Source organism: Pieris rapae, chromosome 9 (genome assembly GCF_905147795.1).
Source record: "Pieris rapae chromosome 9, ilPieRapa1.1, whole genome shotgun sequence".
NCBI lineage: Eukaryota > Metazoa > Arthropoda > Insecta > Lepidoptera > Pieridae > Pieris > Pieris rapae.
The window spans coordinates 5008954-5023226 of NC_059517.1; the positions used below are offsets into that span (position 1 = coordinate 5008954).

Consider the following 14273-nt stretch of genomic DNA (forward strand, 5'->3'; position numbering starts at 1 on the left):
ATACAACCACCTGTGTTTAGCCATCGATTGGTCAGAGTGTGGCTTACCGGCCGATCATTAACCCAGTTGGGATTCACGTCGCGAGCCGAGGGCACGCCAGCGGCGTTCGCCGGCAATTTACCATGCAACTGCCTGAAATACCCCCGCCTCCCCTCGCACCTCTGTGGGACCGAATATTGCGAGCCCGCGCTCTACCGCCGGATCTCGACGTCCAACTCCTTTATATCGCCATCAAGGATCGACTTACTCACCCGGAATGGGAAGTAAGACTTCACGCGTTAAGAGTGCTCGCTGATCTTCTACCTATCTCAGGGAATGCACTTTCATTCCCTTTCGACCAAGTTATAGACAATCTGGGACATACGTCGCCGAACGTTAGAAAAGCTGCATTGGATGCGCTTAGGGTTTTTTGCACCCACTGCGAAGAACCAGAATGTGGGGCACGTGCTATACTAGATAAGTGTTCCTATAACAATATTCGACCTCAATCCGCTGATCTAGGTTTTAAAATAAACGTTGTGACAGGTTTAGTTTTATCTATACCAACACTTTTTGGAATTTTAAAACGAAGACATAGAGACCTCGACATATTTCCGGTAATTGAAAATTTGGGTGAGAAATTGTTCGATTCTGTTCAAAAGGACGCTGCTTTGCGATCTTTAATGAAATTGCGTCGCGTGTGTGGACCACGTGACTACGCCCTATGCTTTTCAAGGCTGGACCCAAGAGTTCAAGATAAATTTCGTTATTTGTGTGAAATGTACGACGAAGACTCAATGGACGTCTACTACGGACCAAGGCGATCTCGTAACCAAAATGTGTTACATATTAATAGAATTTTAAATAATCCAGCAACAATACCCATTCAATTTTCTACTGATTCTTCATCAGAAGATTCATATAGAGTACCGTTGCACAATAATAATTACGCTAAAGTGATAATAGAGACAGAAATTAAATTCGATTCGGACACAGCAATTACAATGACAGTCTTAGAACAAAATGAATCCGAATCTGACAAAAATGCTGCAAGTGATGATGAATATTCTAGTGATGATCGGTTGTTCCTAAAGTACAGTGAGGAGGAATCTGAAGAAGATGCAGATGTTATAGTGAAAAAAGTGCGTTTCGGTGGAGAAAGTGTAAAAATACGGACGCCGGACAGTGATAATTTGTTAAATAGTGAGGATGATTCAAACCAAAATAATTCTCGGAGTTTATTAGAAAAACTAAATGAAGAAGTAAGTTTACCAGACAGACCATCCATATTAGATAAAGCAAACGAAATAAAACGAGAAGCTGTTGAAAGAGAAAATCTTGCAGCTCCTAAAAAAAGTGGAATACCGTTACCCGTAATTCAAAAACAACGAAAAGGTTTGGCTAATGTAAGCAGAAATAATAATAGATTAAAGTCAAAGTCTTTAAGTGAGTTGTACGATTACTTTAACGGTAATAAAAAGAAAATGATTGAAACGAAATCGAAAGAAAGAACAGGTTTTGCCCTCACCCTTTCTGAAGTGAAATCTCCTGAGAAGGTTTCTAGTCCTGTGGAACCACATCGAGAAGTTGAGGTACTACATAACTTACAACGGAGTCCCACCGTGTCCCCAAGACGACCACAAACACGCGTGACCGTTGATACTGATAGGCGAGTATCAAGCAAATAAAAAAAAAGTTGGGTTTGATTGGCCTCCTAAAATTTTCTGAACCGCCTTACAACTCAATTCAGCCACTCACTTATTTATTGATAGTAATAATAATATTAATTTCTTAAATGTAAGGAAATAAAACATTCCTTCCTCTGCCAATTACTTACTTGTCAAGTATTTCAATTGCCTTTGTTATTGATATTACACTAAACTTGCATTATAGACTTATAAAGAACAAGAACCCTGCAAAATCATAGATTCGTATTTTTTGTTATACATGTATGTGTAACCTATTTCGCTGACTTTTTTATAGTTATGTATCTATTTAAAACTATTTTTTTTAATTAAATATATATTTGTTTAAGAAATATAACGCTCAAAAATTAAACATACATTATCATGTCAACAGATTCGTACTGGATTTGATCGCATCTTCTCCTCCGGAATCACTGCTTATCTCTCCTCGGCCATCATCCCCCTTACAATTACACTATGAGTGGGAGGCCTTAGGTGTAGTACCAAAACACGTTGCAGAACAGTTGCATAATACGGTAATTATGAATTAATAATTAATTCTGATTTAATAAGCACTAAGATTATTAAAATAAGCGACAAACTAGGGAGAGAGACACTCTTTTAAATTGAGATTATGAAATGAGTTTTAATGTTTTCGAACTGAACAATATTTTGTGTGTAATACATTAAGCAATCATTTGTAAAATAAGATTTAACGAGTAAAGGTTTAGAATTATTAATTATATTTTAAGGGAACACTTATCAAGTTCCAAATTTCGAATAAGCACAAATCTTATTATTACATAAACCTAGGGTTTAATAATATCTTTGGATTATGCGAGTACTAACAAATATCATAAATTCGCGTTGATGTCCGTTAAAGAATTGTTATTTTAATTTTTAACCTAGGGGCTGATTCAATAAAGATTTGCCTTGACCTGTCTGGGCGAAAATTGTCCTTTGCATGCTAATTTTATTCCTTTAGACACAATAAAACGTTGAGTTTAGATGTTTGGACGATAAATTTTGATTACGTGCTACTTTTTGTTTGCTGTATTTAAGACGTGGAATGTAATGTTACAGGAATAGGTTTCTTAAATTTGGCCTTAACTTTATTTCTAGAAGATACTCGTAATATTATAAATCTCAAATGCACGTTTGTACAATGCGTGTTTATTAATCTCTTTAAAGATTATTCGTATGATTTATTTTACAAAAGAAACGTAACGTGATTTATCTCACATATTTATCTATTATATATAACTTATCCCAGAATTTTAAATTAATGCACCATAGTACTTTTGAGTATTACAGCCTGAATCTGTAAACAATGAGTAATGTTTGTTTTACTCTCTTCGTGTACTATCGCAAGGTAATATTTTATTTATATATTTGTATAATTCATATTGAGCAGGAAAACTGGATAGCAGCTGTAAAGGCAGCAGATCAGCTCCACGGCGCATTATTGGAACCAGATAACGTCGCTTTGCTGGAGACCGCTGCGCTATCTCTTGTGCAACATATGTGGGCCCTTAGTGATGCGGTATGTATTCATAAACGTTGACACTGATGCTAAAATAAAAAATAAAATACGTTTATTTTGGAACATAAGATCATCATGGTATCACTTATTTCATGTCATTAAATTCGAGCCTGTTGGCATCCCTACTCATCGGCAAAGAAGCTAGTGTTCCAAATATAAAAACAAAATTGTTGTTGTTTTATATTTATTCCAAAAATAAATATAAAACAAGAAACGTTAAACTTCATGAAGCATAAGGCTGGCTGGTGTGATCTAACTTACAACCCCAGTTATCTGGAACCTAATAAAATTTTTTGAAATTAAATGCGTCATAAACAATATAAATATAAACTGGAATAGGAATAATTAACACTTGTAATTTTAGATATTTGAAATGATGCAACTAATGATAGAAATAGTACATGTAATGTATGATGTGAATGTAAAGTAAATGTCAAACATTTGGTACATTTTCGTATTATTAACTGACCTAATGAGGGTTGTACATTATATTTTTACTTTTGCAGATACCAGCAACAAGAGCACCAGCAGAGGGAGTTGTGTGTTCAATGGTTCGTAATGCAAACGCTGATTGCATAAGGCAACTGTTGCCAGACTTGTTGCGCAGACTTTCAAGGGAACCAGCACCCGCTGCCTTACCCCATGCTCTATTGCTAAGGATTGCATTACATCATTTGGTTGAATTAATTTTCGACAAAAATATCATCACGGTAAGCTACTCGTACGTGACAAAAGGTATATTAATCATAAAAATCAGTAAGATTCAAGAGTGCAATTTGGTAGAGAATTATATAAAGAAAATTAAACTTTAAAAATTCCTACAGGAGACAGATTTAAATAAGCTGGAAGCCGCCCGCCTTCAAGCCACCATATGCCTAGCTAAGGCGGCGGGACCAGCTGCTGTTTTAGCTGCTGTCAGGCGTTGTTTAGCTGCCTCACCCGATGCTGATATATTTTGTTACAAAGTAGGTTTTACGGATTATATTTTAGCTTAAGAAAAGAATAACTCTATTTAAACATAAGCCACTAGTTATTAGAACTTTTAAATAGTATTTAAATGTTCGTTTCAATGTTAAAATAGCTTCTCATTTAAAAAAGGAAGTTTTTGTTAGGGAAGGAATTTAGTTGGTAAGATTAATAGTTATTTAGAAATGACAAAAGTGGATAGCATACTACTCAAAGGATGTGATAAATATTATATTTAATTTATAAATTTATTTAACAGTTACGTGACAAAATCAACAAACCGCTGGAAACCATGCAAATCCATGTTTCGAGGTATGTTGATTGATGATCAGTAGGTGTAATTATTTTTTGTCTGTACAACGTAGGTACTTTTTAAAAGAGTTTGATCAGTTTCATATTAATGCTATACTATTTTTGAGTAATACTATACTTTGATAAATGTTTATATTAGTACTGTATAACATTTTAATACTATATTATAATATTATTTATCTTGATTCCTGCTACGCTATATATTTCTGCTATATATTATACCTTCATACGAGTAGACATTTGTAGGACCTCTCAGCTTCCTGTACCGACCCGTCGTCGTCGAGCAATGTCTACTCCGACCCCAGCTCCCAGGCCTAGAAGACTGAAGCCTTTACCAGACTCGGCACCATCACTGGGTAAGCATTAATCTAGGTTATATTTTTGAACCTCAACGAATAAACAAGCTTGCAGTCGTGTAAATGTAATGTATTTAAATTAATATTGTATCTACTTAAATATATAGTATTTCCATAGATAAATTTCTTCTGTATTTAATACAGTAGAAGTGTTTTAAAATGATGATTACACATTGGGCTTAGCTAACTCTAATAATCAAACTTTTTAAAGAAATATTTTTTTTTGACAATAACTTTATGGAATTCTATAATTATTAATTAACATATACGTATTTTTTAAATTTTTGATAGAGAAATTAATTAGTTAGCATTTCTTATTTTAAAGTAAATAATTGAAATTTTACGATATAAGAGATATATCTTTAAATTTAAATTATTTACTTTATATATTCTTAAATAAAGCTACCATACTAAGCAGTCATGGTACAACAGCTTTATTCAAAAACATAATACAATATTAATTATACAAGAAAAATCTGCTCATATCAATAGTTGCAGTTTTCAACAGATTTCATCGATACAAAATGAATGTTGTATTTAATAAATTTCGAATGTGTAATAAAATTTCATACTTTACAGGTATCTCTTCTCCAGGAAGAACTTTAGAAGTTAGATCAATAAATACAAAACAGTAAGTCTGCCTTTAATACTATGGAAATTCTGTATTTGAAGTCTATTCTTTTATTAACAAATCTAGTAAGTTAAATTAAGTAGTTATTTATAAAACTGCTTTGAATAAACTGTTTTGAGTGCATTTATAGATTTCAGGTTAATTGTAATGTTAATGTACAATTTATTTACATCGTTAATTAAAAAATATTACATTAATATCTAAAAAATATTTTTTGATTCATTTTAATATTTTTTGTTAATCACTACTGCATTTCAGTTATTTTTTTTCCATACGCCAAAGAAGTACATATAACTTCTAACGCACTATGTATACAGTACACACACTCTTTTTCGTTTCCATTGTCAAGACTCTGTCGATATGACCTGCAGCTCGGTGCTTATTGTCGATATAAAAGACACGGCGACATTGAGTCTCTTAAAAAATCTTTGAAGCAAGCAGTGGCAACATTTTCTTTAGAAACAGGGCGTAAATCTATAGATTCGTGGCCAAGCAGAGTAAAGCCCTGTAAAGCCAAAGGTAGCCATTTCGAATAGAATATTTTTTTTAGTTTCGAGACTATAAATATGTAGGTATGCATTTTATTATTATTACATTACTTCTTTAAAAATATTACATTTTCATTTGTAACAGAACTTATGGCTGGACTAAGTATATAAGGCGTGTAATAATTGTTTTCATTATTTCAACTCCTAGAAACGAAAGGTACTTCAGTACATAATATTTAGTAGCCTCGGCCTTGATCTTAGGGAAAAACATCAGCTGTCGAGTAAATTTTTCCTTTTATTCAATGCAGACTTCAATAAATTATTAAACTAGGTATACATTGCTTGGCATACCTTCACGGATTCTATGAAGTATGAAAACAAACTTTATAGATTCCGTGTAATGTATTGGTTGTAAATGAATGTGCATTATTGACGGGAAACAGGTTCTGCCCTTAAGCGTATGGCGTTTTCATGTGATAACAGCTTAGTCGCGGGATATTTATATATACAAGGCGTTTTTTCAGTGGCGTAGCTATCATAGGGCCAGGTGGTGCAGTGCACCAGGGCCCCGGAGCTCAGGGGGCCCTCAAACCTCAGCTTTGAAAACAATGAACTACACGGAAAAAAAGAAACAGTAAATATCGCAGTGTAAACTGCTTAAACAACGGGGTACCCACTTCATTTTACAGTGGAACAGAGAATTTTCCTGTCCAAACTGAGATTTTAACAGTTACACTGGACAGTTCGATACACTAAATTCATCAATGTTTCCAGTAAAAGTGTTCAACTGTCAAAATTATACAGTATTGACTACAGAGCGTTTCATTTAATTTTACAGTATGGAACGGTTGTTTCACTGTTCTTTACACGGTTAGTGACGTTATCACTAGTGTTGCCCCAAATCGGTCTTGGTCTTGCATTCTTGGTCTTGTTCTTGCATTTTTGCAAGACCAATACCAAGACCGCCTTATCGTAGCAAGACCAATACCAAGACTGAAGCCTGCAAGACTTGAGCAAGACAATACTTAAGGCCAATCCGAGGCCACCGAAACCGCGAGAAAATACGATATCGATCCTACCTTGCCAGAAAAGCGACAAAGAAAAACTAAAAAGCATTTCGATGAATTGGCTTCTGATCACCGATTCGAAAACCAGGAAGAAGTCTTTAGAGTAACTATTTTCAACAATGTACTAGACATAATAATCAATTAGATGCGCGTTTTATTGGTGCAGTTTGTAAATCGTTCGACTTCCTGATGCCAAAAAACTTGCTTAGCTGGAATGAAACGATTTTACTCGAGAAATGTGATCAGTTTCAGAAGAAATATTGCGATATAATTGGACCCAATTTTTCGCTCCAATTTCTTAATGTATATCATCTGATTCTCCCTCAATTGATGGAGACGTGGTGTATTCGCCAGCTTTGCAAAGAAATTATAAATAAATTTGGCGTGCTCGAATGTGACCTTACGGAAGTGTATACAGCGATGCTACTGTTTCATAAAATTCCTGTTACTTCCGCGGCAGCAGAAAGATCTTTCAGTAAACTGAAGGTTATAAAAAATTATTTAAGAAACAGCATTCGACAAGATCGCCTCCGACATTTATCGTTAATTGCAATAGAAAATGAGGCGGCATCAAACTTGGATTTGAGTGGAATTATAGACGAATTCGCAAAAAATAAAGCGCGCAAGAGATTGTGAATTGGGCGGGGAATTCTGTTAAAAATCGTTTCCATTAATTAATCTCATATGTATAATAAATATTCTATATTGTCATGTGCGTCGTTGTTTATTTATTCCCTTTTTCTTCTATTAAACACATGGAGATTCTAATAGAGACCACGTACCATCCTATAGATTTAGCCTGCTAGGGATAAGTTCACTTACTGTTTTCTATTCTTATTCTTATCAATAATTTTGAAGGCCAATATTAGTTCAAACTGCGCGGAAAGAGGGGAGGAGGAGGGCCCGATTCTTTCCCTATGCACCAGGGCCCTTGTCCCCCTAGCTACGCCACTGCGTTTTTTCTACGAATCTAATGTACCTACTTCCGTCGGATCATACGATGTAACTATTACTATACGCTTAACCGAATTTCATACAGTATTTGCCATTGGTTCACAGCCGGAACTTGAACCTATGACCACAGTATGTTATTTTATTTGCTAGCTGAAGCTGTTAGGCCATCACTGCTTAACTTACACTGCTTCACATTCTGGAAAAATTTGCAAGTGTATAAATAAACACAGTATACTTCAAAAATAAAAAAGCAATTACTACGCACAAACAACAAATTTGTGTGTTTATGATGAATGACACAAAACTGTTAATTTTTTACTTATGTCAGTACTTAAGTTACTGAAGTCCTTAGTGTAGACTGTAGACTAACGAATTGTTTATTAAGTCAGGCAACGCACTCGCGAGCCCTCTGGCATTGAGTGTCCATGGGCGGCGGTATCACTTATCATCAGGTAGCCGCCGCTGTTCTATAAAAAAAACTAAAGCAAACCATGAGCTGAATGTTCAAGTATTATTAAATGAAATCGGAATCATTGATCTCCCTGACACCCCTGTTTGCTTGCGTACTTTACTGTAATTATATAGTCATGGCCCAGACACATTGCCGGTAAATAATTACTTTATACACACTAGTCCACACTAAGTCTTTCTAAAATTGACTTACCTACTTTATACGATCCCTATTGGTAGTTTTCTGTATTCTTACGAGCTTCCGCTGTAGTCTCTGTTAACCTGGAAACTTCCTGCAGTGCATTAAAATTAACAGTTACTTACTCATTTTTTTAATAATAGTTTAAAATTATAAAATAAATTATACCTAACGAAAACAATATCCCCAAAGTTTAAGCAAAACAAAAAAACTACATGTAGGCATTATTTTTTTTTATATACTCAGTAAAGATGATAGTCATATAGGTACTCAAATTGCCTACGTAAATGACTAGCATTATTTTTAGAAAAATAGTTTGTACCCGTATCTTAGCAACGAAAAGAACAACGGTTTCAAATATTAGCTGGGTCACACATCACTCAAGAACCAGTGAACTCAATTGGGTCACTGGGTCGTTGTCGGGAAATTATAAAATACCAAATCATTCTAATCGCTTCAATATCGTTATTATCTATTCAAAAGAAGGAAGTTCATTGATTAGTCACGAATTTGACCACCAAATTTTAGTACATCGCGTGTTTGTAATCTAAATAAAACAAAAAATTATTACCTACTCCACGCCCATTCAAGGCGCTCATAGACGACCTATTTCTGCTATCGTCAAATCGCTCTACTTCGAAATTGACCGGCTTTTGCTAATAACTCTTTAATAGGACCTAAATACACGTGTTACGCTGACGTAATAATGTGAAACCGAAATAACATTGAATTAAAATGTACCTACCCTATCGAATTTGTAAAGAAAACAAACATCGTAACTTCCGGACTGTTTACCATTGTTTAGGGGATTTGATAGCTATGCGTTAAAATTGATTGGTCGTTAGTAGATATTAGCGCGGGTGAGTGTGGCTAGCGTCAGTTGCAGAGTCGGTTTAGTGCACAGTGGTGGTATGCGGCGTCTCTGCTGCTGCGGGGGAACGCCCGTACGCCCCACACCCATCTGCGCCCCTGACCTCGTAGCTGACTTACCCCAACACACGCGGTAGCAAGACCGAACATTAATTTAAATTAACACATTCCTGACTTGACTGTACATCTTAACTTTTCTGTTACAGAGATACAAGCGCTAACATAAATTCAACGGAAAAGATAATAACACCAGTTAAAGAAAAGGACAAAACTGACGACTCTTCAACTTTCGAGAAACTTGAAAATGAACCTGAAATGACATCACAAGCTCCCAGCACACCATCAATACATGTCGAAGATTTTTCTGAAAAGAGTCAATCATCGCCAAGTCTAACTGCGTCAAATATATCAGAACAAAAAGATAATGAGTCGCATCAGTCAGATGAAGCTATTTCGCAAAAATCTGAATCAATATCTAACAATTCAGAATCAGTCGACCAAATTGATTGTCGGCCAAACAGTGAAAAGTCTATCTTAGAGCGCCGAAAAAGCTGTTTATCCACATCATCGATACGAAGCATATCTCTCGAAGAGGTTCCGCAGAGACAACAACGGGATGTTCGTACTGCGCTGGCTGAGACAATTATACCAGCTCGGCATGAAGATTGGGAAGCTATAATAAGCGCATTAACTGAAATCGAAAGGCTCGCGATGGATGAAACAGCTCGAGCCCCGGCTGCAAGCTGGAGATCAGTTGTTCGAACGGCTTCAACTCATGTAAGATCATTACGATCAAGAGTAGCTAGAGCTGCGTGTTCCACTTTAGGAACTTTGTTTGAGTTCCGAGGAAAAATCTTAGAGTCAGATGTCGAAGAAGCCGCTGGGGCATTACTAGAACGGTGTGCGGATGCCAATAGATTTTTACGCGCGGAAGCCGCAAATGCACTTGGACGAGTAGCGTGTGGCGCCAGCTGTGCAAGGGCTGGGGTGGCTTTAGCCAGAAAAGGAGCTACACATCGCGCGGGACCAGTAAGAGCGGCTGCAGCACAAGCTTTAACACGTTTAACAAGGCATACAGGACCATCGAAAATTCTAGAACTCCCATCTGAGCCACGTATCGTCATCCTGAGAGCTGCTGGCGAGCTTCTTGGTGATGCCCACCCTGAGACCAGGCTACACGCCCGACATTTGTGTATTTTATTGGCAGAAGACCCGCGTTTTCACCAAATGCTCAAAGACTCAATGACACTTAGCCGGTACCGTGCAATCGAAAAATATGTGGAAAAATTACGTTGCCGATAGATCCGCGAAATAAGGTTTATAAATACTAACCTACCAAATAAAGTTTACCCCACTGCCTTTAATTACTGTTGTTTCGATTTTAGATGTTTTTAGCTCTATACAACTGCAATTTTTTGAATAAATTATTTTTAAAAGAAATGTAATGTATAGAATAAATGTAAATAAAAATTAAATGTTTGGATGATTAATTTTATCTAAATAATATGACTATTTTTATATTATCTTTATTATTATATTTAATGACTAGATAGTAGACCGAGCACCGAAACGTTTGTGCTTCGAAATCAGGATCGACTTTAGCAGTAAACCTAATCGTAACCGATTTACCGGTGGCCTAAGGTAATAACAATTATTGAGTTAGCGTAAACAACTACGTTTAGTAAAGCAGACCACCCTGACTTATGACAATGTAAAAAAGACAGTATGTCATTCGCACATAAAAAATGTTAAATACCAGAATTTATCTTTCCTATTAAAATTTCTGAGATGTAACCATAAAATTTAAAAAAAAACCTACAAATGGCTTATCGGCCAGAATTGTCAACAGCATCGCTTATTAAATTAACGTCTTTTTTATGCTGGAGTTGGTCTTATGTTTATTGCGCGGCAAAAGTACCAGGAAAGAGCCCCGAGTGGTACTCTAGGGCAGTGACCCTTTTGCATGGCAGCGTAGCAACTGCAGCAGGTCTCTGGCAATGCGGCGTATTTAATCTAACCCGAAAACGGCTTACCAGTGAGTAGCCAACTGGATTTCCCTTTACAATTCTGTTCCCATGCTTTATTTTTTCCAAGTACTTTATGCTTAGTCGAATATAATGTTGTTAGTCTTTTAAATTTATTTTAAAATCTTCTTTCTTGTTTTCTAGTCGGAGTTTAATTGATATTTATTATAAATCGCGTACAATAATTAATTTGATCATACTATCTAAACATATAATGTTTTTATGATCTTTATATAATATATATAGATAATTCTTTAAGTTTGAATGTTAATACTTTAATTAATCTTATGGAGGCGGATCAAGACAGTCTCGATTCTGCTTCTTACCCTTAGAAACATTAATATCTACGGCTGACAATGAACAGTAGGTATATTCAAATATAATTAGGCTAAAACTTAAGACTTCGTTTCCATATCTTTATATATAAATCTAACACATTCTTAAATTTTAGGTAAAATAACCACGGCGCGTTATGCCGTAATGGTTTGGTCATGGGGTTATTTTGCATTTGACCTCCTTTGGTGTATAATATATTGGACAGATAGTTATGTAATGCTGGTACACCATATAAGTGCTTTAATAGCTATAAATATATACATGGGCAAAGACAACACTGGCTGTACTTTTGCTTGTACATTGGCATTAATGGAAATTACAAATCCCCTGCTACAAAGTAGATGGTAATACTTTTTTTCTTTAGGTTTAAGAAGTAATTTTTACATGTTAAAAAAATGTGATTATGCCTTGAAATAAGATACATATTCTTATAAAGTTAATATTCCAGGTTCTTACGATCCGAAGGATATGAAGGAACTTTAATATATTATGCAGTGGAAATAGTATATTTAATTCTATTTATTGGCCTCCGTGGCATATTTGGGACATATTTGACATACAAAATATTGCATTCAGATATGTTTGACATGGATGAGAAATTAATTTCACTCGTCTTCTACATAGTATCCCTTATCTTCATTTCTGAAATTATAGGCTATGTTGCCTACAAATATAAGACAAAAATTGTAAGTAAATTTAACATGCAACATTTTATTAGAGTGTTAAAAATATTGGTATTAAAATAAGTTTATTTTATATTTAAATAAATGTTTAAGACAACAAAATTGACTTTAATATAATTTTTTCTGAATGTTTTACTAAGTTACTTTAAACAGAATTAAAGTGTTGTTCATTGTATTCTATAATATTTAACTACAATGGATTTTTTTCATCTTTACCAAAACATTAATGACTATTCTTTTAACAATAAGTTACTTTTACAGGAAGAATTCAAGGGATTCCTTAATGAAGTTGGCTATATTTTAAATGGACACTGGTAAAATACAAAATAGCTGTATTAAATGCATGTATATATAAAAGTTATTCATGTTATCATTTTAATTATATAATATATGCAAGAATAGGTAACTCAGTAAGTGAACTGTGTTCTAAATTGTATTTTTTTAACAAAACAATATTTTAGTCCTCTTGTGTTAATTATAATTAATCTCTTCTATAATTTCTTGACCTTTTTCTATCCTTCCAGTGGCTTGAGTGCTTTTTCTGACTTTCTTTATGTTTATAGTCATCTCGCCCATGCTTTCTGTTATCTTTAGCTTGATATGGGTGGTGCCTATGCAACCAATTTCCTTGTAAGCTAGCCATTACAAGCTCATGGTTCATTTCACTTCTTAATAATGGCATGGGTCTTTGGCTATCTTCCTTAATCTTTTCTGTCATGGCAGCAAATTGCTGGACAACATTTTGGTTATGAATTTCAAGGGGTATTTCATCACCATATGCACGGATAGAAGGTGGTAATGGAACCATTCTCCCTCTACAATGCATTGATAATGCTTTATTAAAAAGAGCGGTACCTCTAAATAAATTCAGTGCATATGGTACAGACACTTCATGTCTGTATGTTATAAATGCAAAGTTCCTTTGTCTTCCATCTCGATCTTTAACAATTTTAACCTTCTCAAGTGGGCCTGCCTAGAAATGGAAAACAGAAGGCATTTGGTAATATGGGTTAATATTGCATACTATTTTCTTACTTATTGAACAGAAACATACCTGTAAAAACAGTTCATACAGAATTTCCTCAGTCACTTGTTCCGATATGTTACCGCACCATATCGTTTTATTATCCTCTTCATACATGATACGTAAAATACAATATCATCAGTCACCTAAGCACCAAAAACCCTCTTATTAATGCCAGCAGGAGAAATACTGTTGACGTAATTAAAAAATGCACAAAACAGTATTATAAAGTAACCTAAGTTTACTTTGAGTCAAATGTGTCTAGAAGTTTTTAAAATATGAATTATGAACTCAAAATTATTGACGGTATTATTTTTCATTACTAACAAAATATCTTGTTTAAGTTTTAGTTAATGTCAGTTGTCATAACTGAGAAGTTTCTGGTAAACATATAAATATATGTCTAGCAAATCTGTGATAGTCACCACCACAGAATATTTAATAAAAGGTTAGAAACAGTTTTTAGTACTTTTCTTCCGTATTAGTTTCCTTTGTTTATTTTATTGTAACTTTTTTTAAAACAAGAATTACGTATCACAAAGAATTCTTAAATATAAAGTGACCTAAAAACCCTTAATCTGTTAAAAAAAGTACTTTGGGAATCAAACGTAGGTAGTTGAACTAATGTTTCTTGAGCTTGGGTTAAAGAAATATATTTTATTGGAAAGGAACTAGTAATAAAAATATGATTTCTCATTTCAAGTTT

The 14273-nt window shown here is 34.6% G+C and overlaps 3 protein-coding genes across 3 annotated transcripts; 2 read left to right on the forward strand and 1 right to left on the reverse strand.

The window, feature by feature from the left end:
- The first annotated feature begins 983 nt into the window (after nucleotides 1-983).
- LOC111002763 lies at nucleotides 984-10903 on the forward strand. Its single transcript, XM_022272974.2, has 9 exons — nucleotides 984-1648; nucleotides 2059-2200; nucleotides 3079-3207; nucleotides 3714-3917; nucleotides 4032-4172; nucleotides 4433-4485; nucleotides 4732-4841; nucleotides 5421-5472; nucleotides 9707-10903. The coding sequence occupies exons 1-9, from the start codon at nucleotides 984-986 to the stop codon at nucleotides 10800-10802; spliced, it is 2592 nt and encodes an 863-aa protein (XP_022128666.2). The 3' UTR covers nucleotides 10803-10903.
- Nucleotides 10904-11057: 154 nt separating this feature from the next.
- Nucleotides 11058-12935, forward strand: LOC111002765 (TLC domain-containing protein 5). The gene is made up of 4 exons (XM_022272977.2): nucleotides 11058-11535; nucleotides 11976-12204; nucleotides 12309-12546; nucleotides 12805-12935. The coding sequence occupies exons 1-4, from the start codon at nucleotides 11322-11324 to the stop codon at nucleotides 12859-12861; spliced, it is 738 nt and encodes a 245-aa protein (XP_022128669.1). The 5' UTR covers nucleotides 11058-11321; the 3' UTR covers nucleotides 12862-12935.
- Nucleotides 12881-13925, reverse strand: LOC111002766 (RNA-binding protein 7). The gene is made up of 2 exons (XM_022272978.2): nucleotides 13598-13925; nucleotides 12881-13516 (listed from the first exon to the last, which is right to left on the reverse strand). Exons 1-2 carry the CDS (start codon nucleotides 13682-13684, stop codon nucleotides 13025-13027), a joined length of 579 nt encoding a protein of 192 aa, XP_022128670.1. The 5' UTR covers nucleotides 13685-13925; the 3' UTR covers nucleotides 12881-13024.
- Nucleotides 13926-14273: the final 348 nt, after the last annotated feature.

Excerpts from the sequence above, each read along its gene's own strand:
- LOC111002763 (XM_022272974.2), top strand. The coding sequence starts at position 984 with ATGACAGTCTTAGAACAAAATGAATCCGAATCTGACAAAAATGCTGCA. Across the intron at positions 3,208-3,713 it reads TGTGGGCCCTTAGTGATGCG|ATACCAGCAACAAGAGCACC; the intron begins GTATGTATTCAT and ends TTACTTTTGCAG. Across the intron at positions 5,473-9,706 it reads AGATCAATAAATACAAAACA|AGATACAAGCGCTAACATAA; the intron begins GTAAGTCTGCCT and ends TTTCTGTTACAG.
- LOC111002765 (XM_022272977.2), top strand. The coding sequence starts at position 11,322 with ATGGCTTATCGGCCAGAATTGTCAACAGCATCGCTTATTAAATTAACG. Across the intron at positions 11,536-11,975 it reads AACCCGAAAACGGCTTACCA|GTAAAATAACCACGGCGCGT; the intron begins GTGAGTAGCCAA and ends CTTAAATTTTAG. Across the intron at positions 12,547-12,804 it reads ACAAATATAAGACAAAAATT|GAAGAATTCAAGGGATTCCT; the intron begins GTAAGTAAATTT and ends TTACTTTTACAG.
- LOC111002766 (XM_022272978.2), bottom strand. The coding sequence starts at position 13,684 with ATGTATGAAGAGGATAATAAAACGATATGGTGCGGTAACATATCGGAA. Across the intron at positions 13,517-13,597 it reads TGTATGAACTGTTTTTACAG|GCAGGCCCACTTGAGAAGGT; the intron begins GTATGTTTCTGT and ends TTCCATTTCTAG.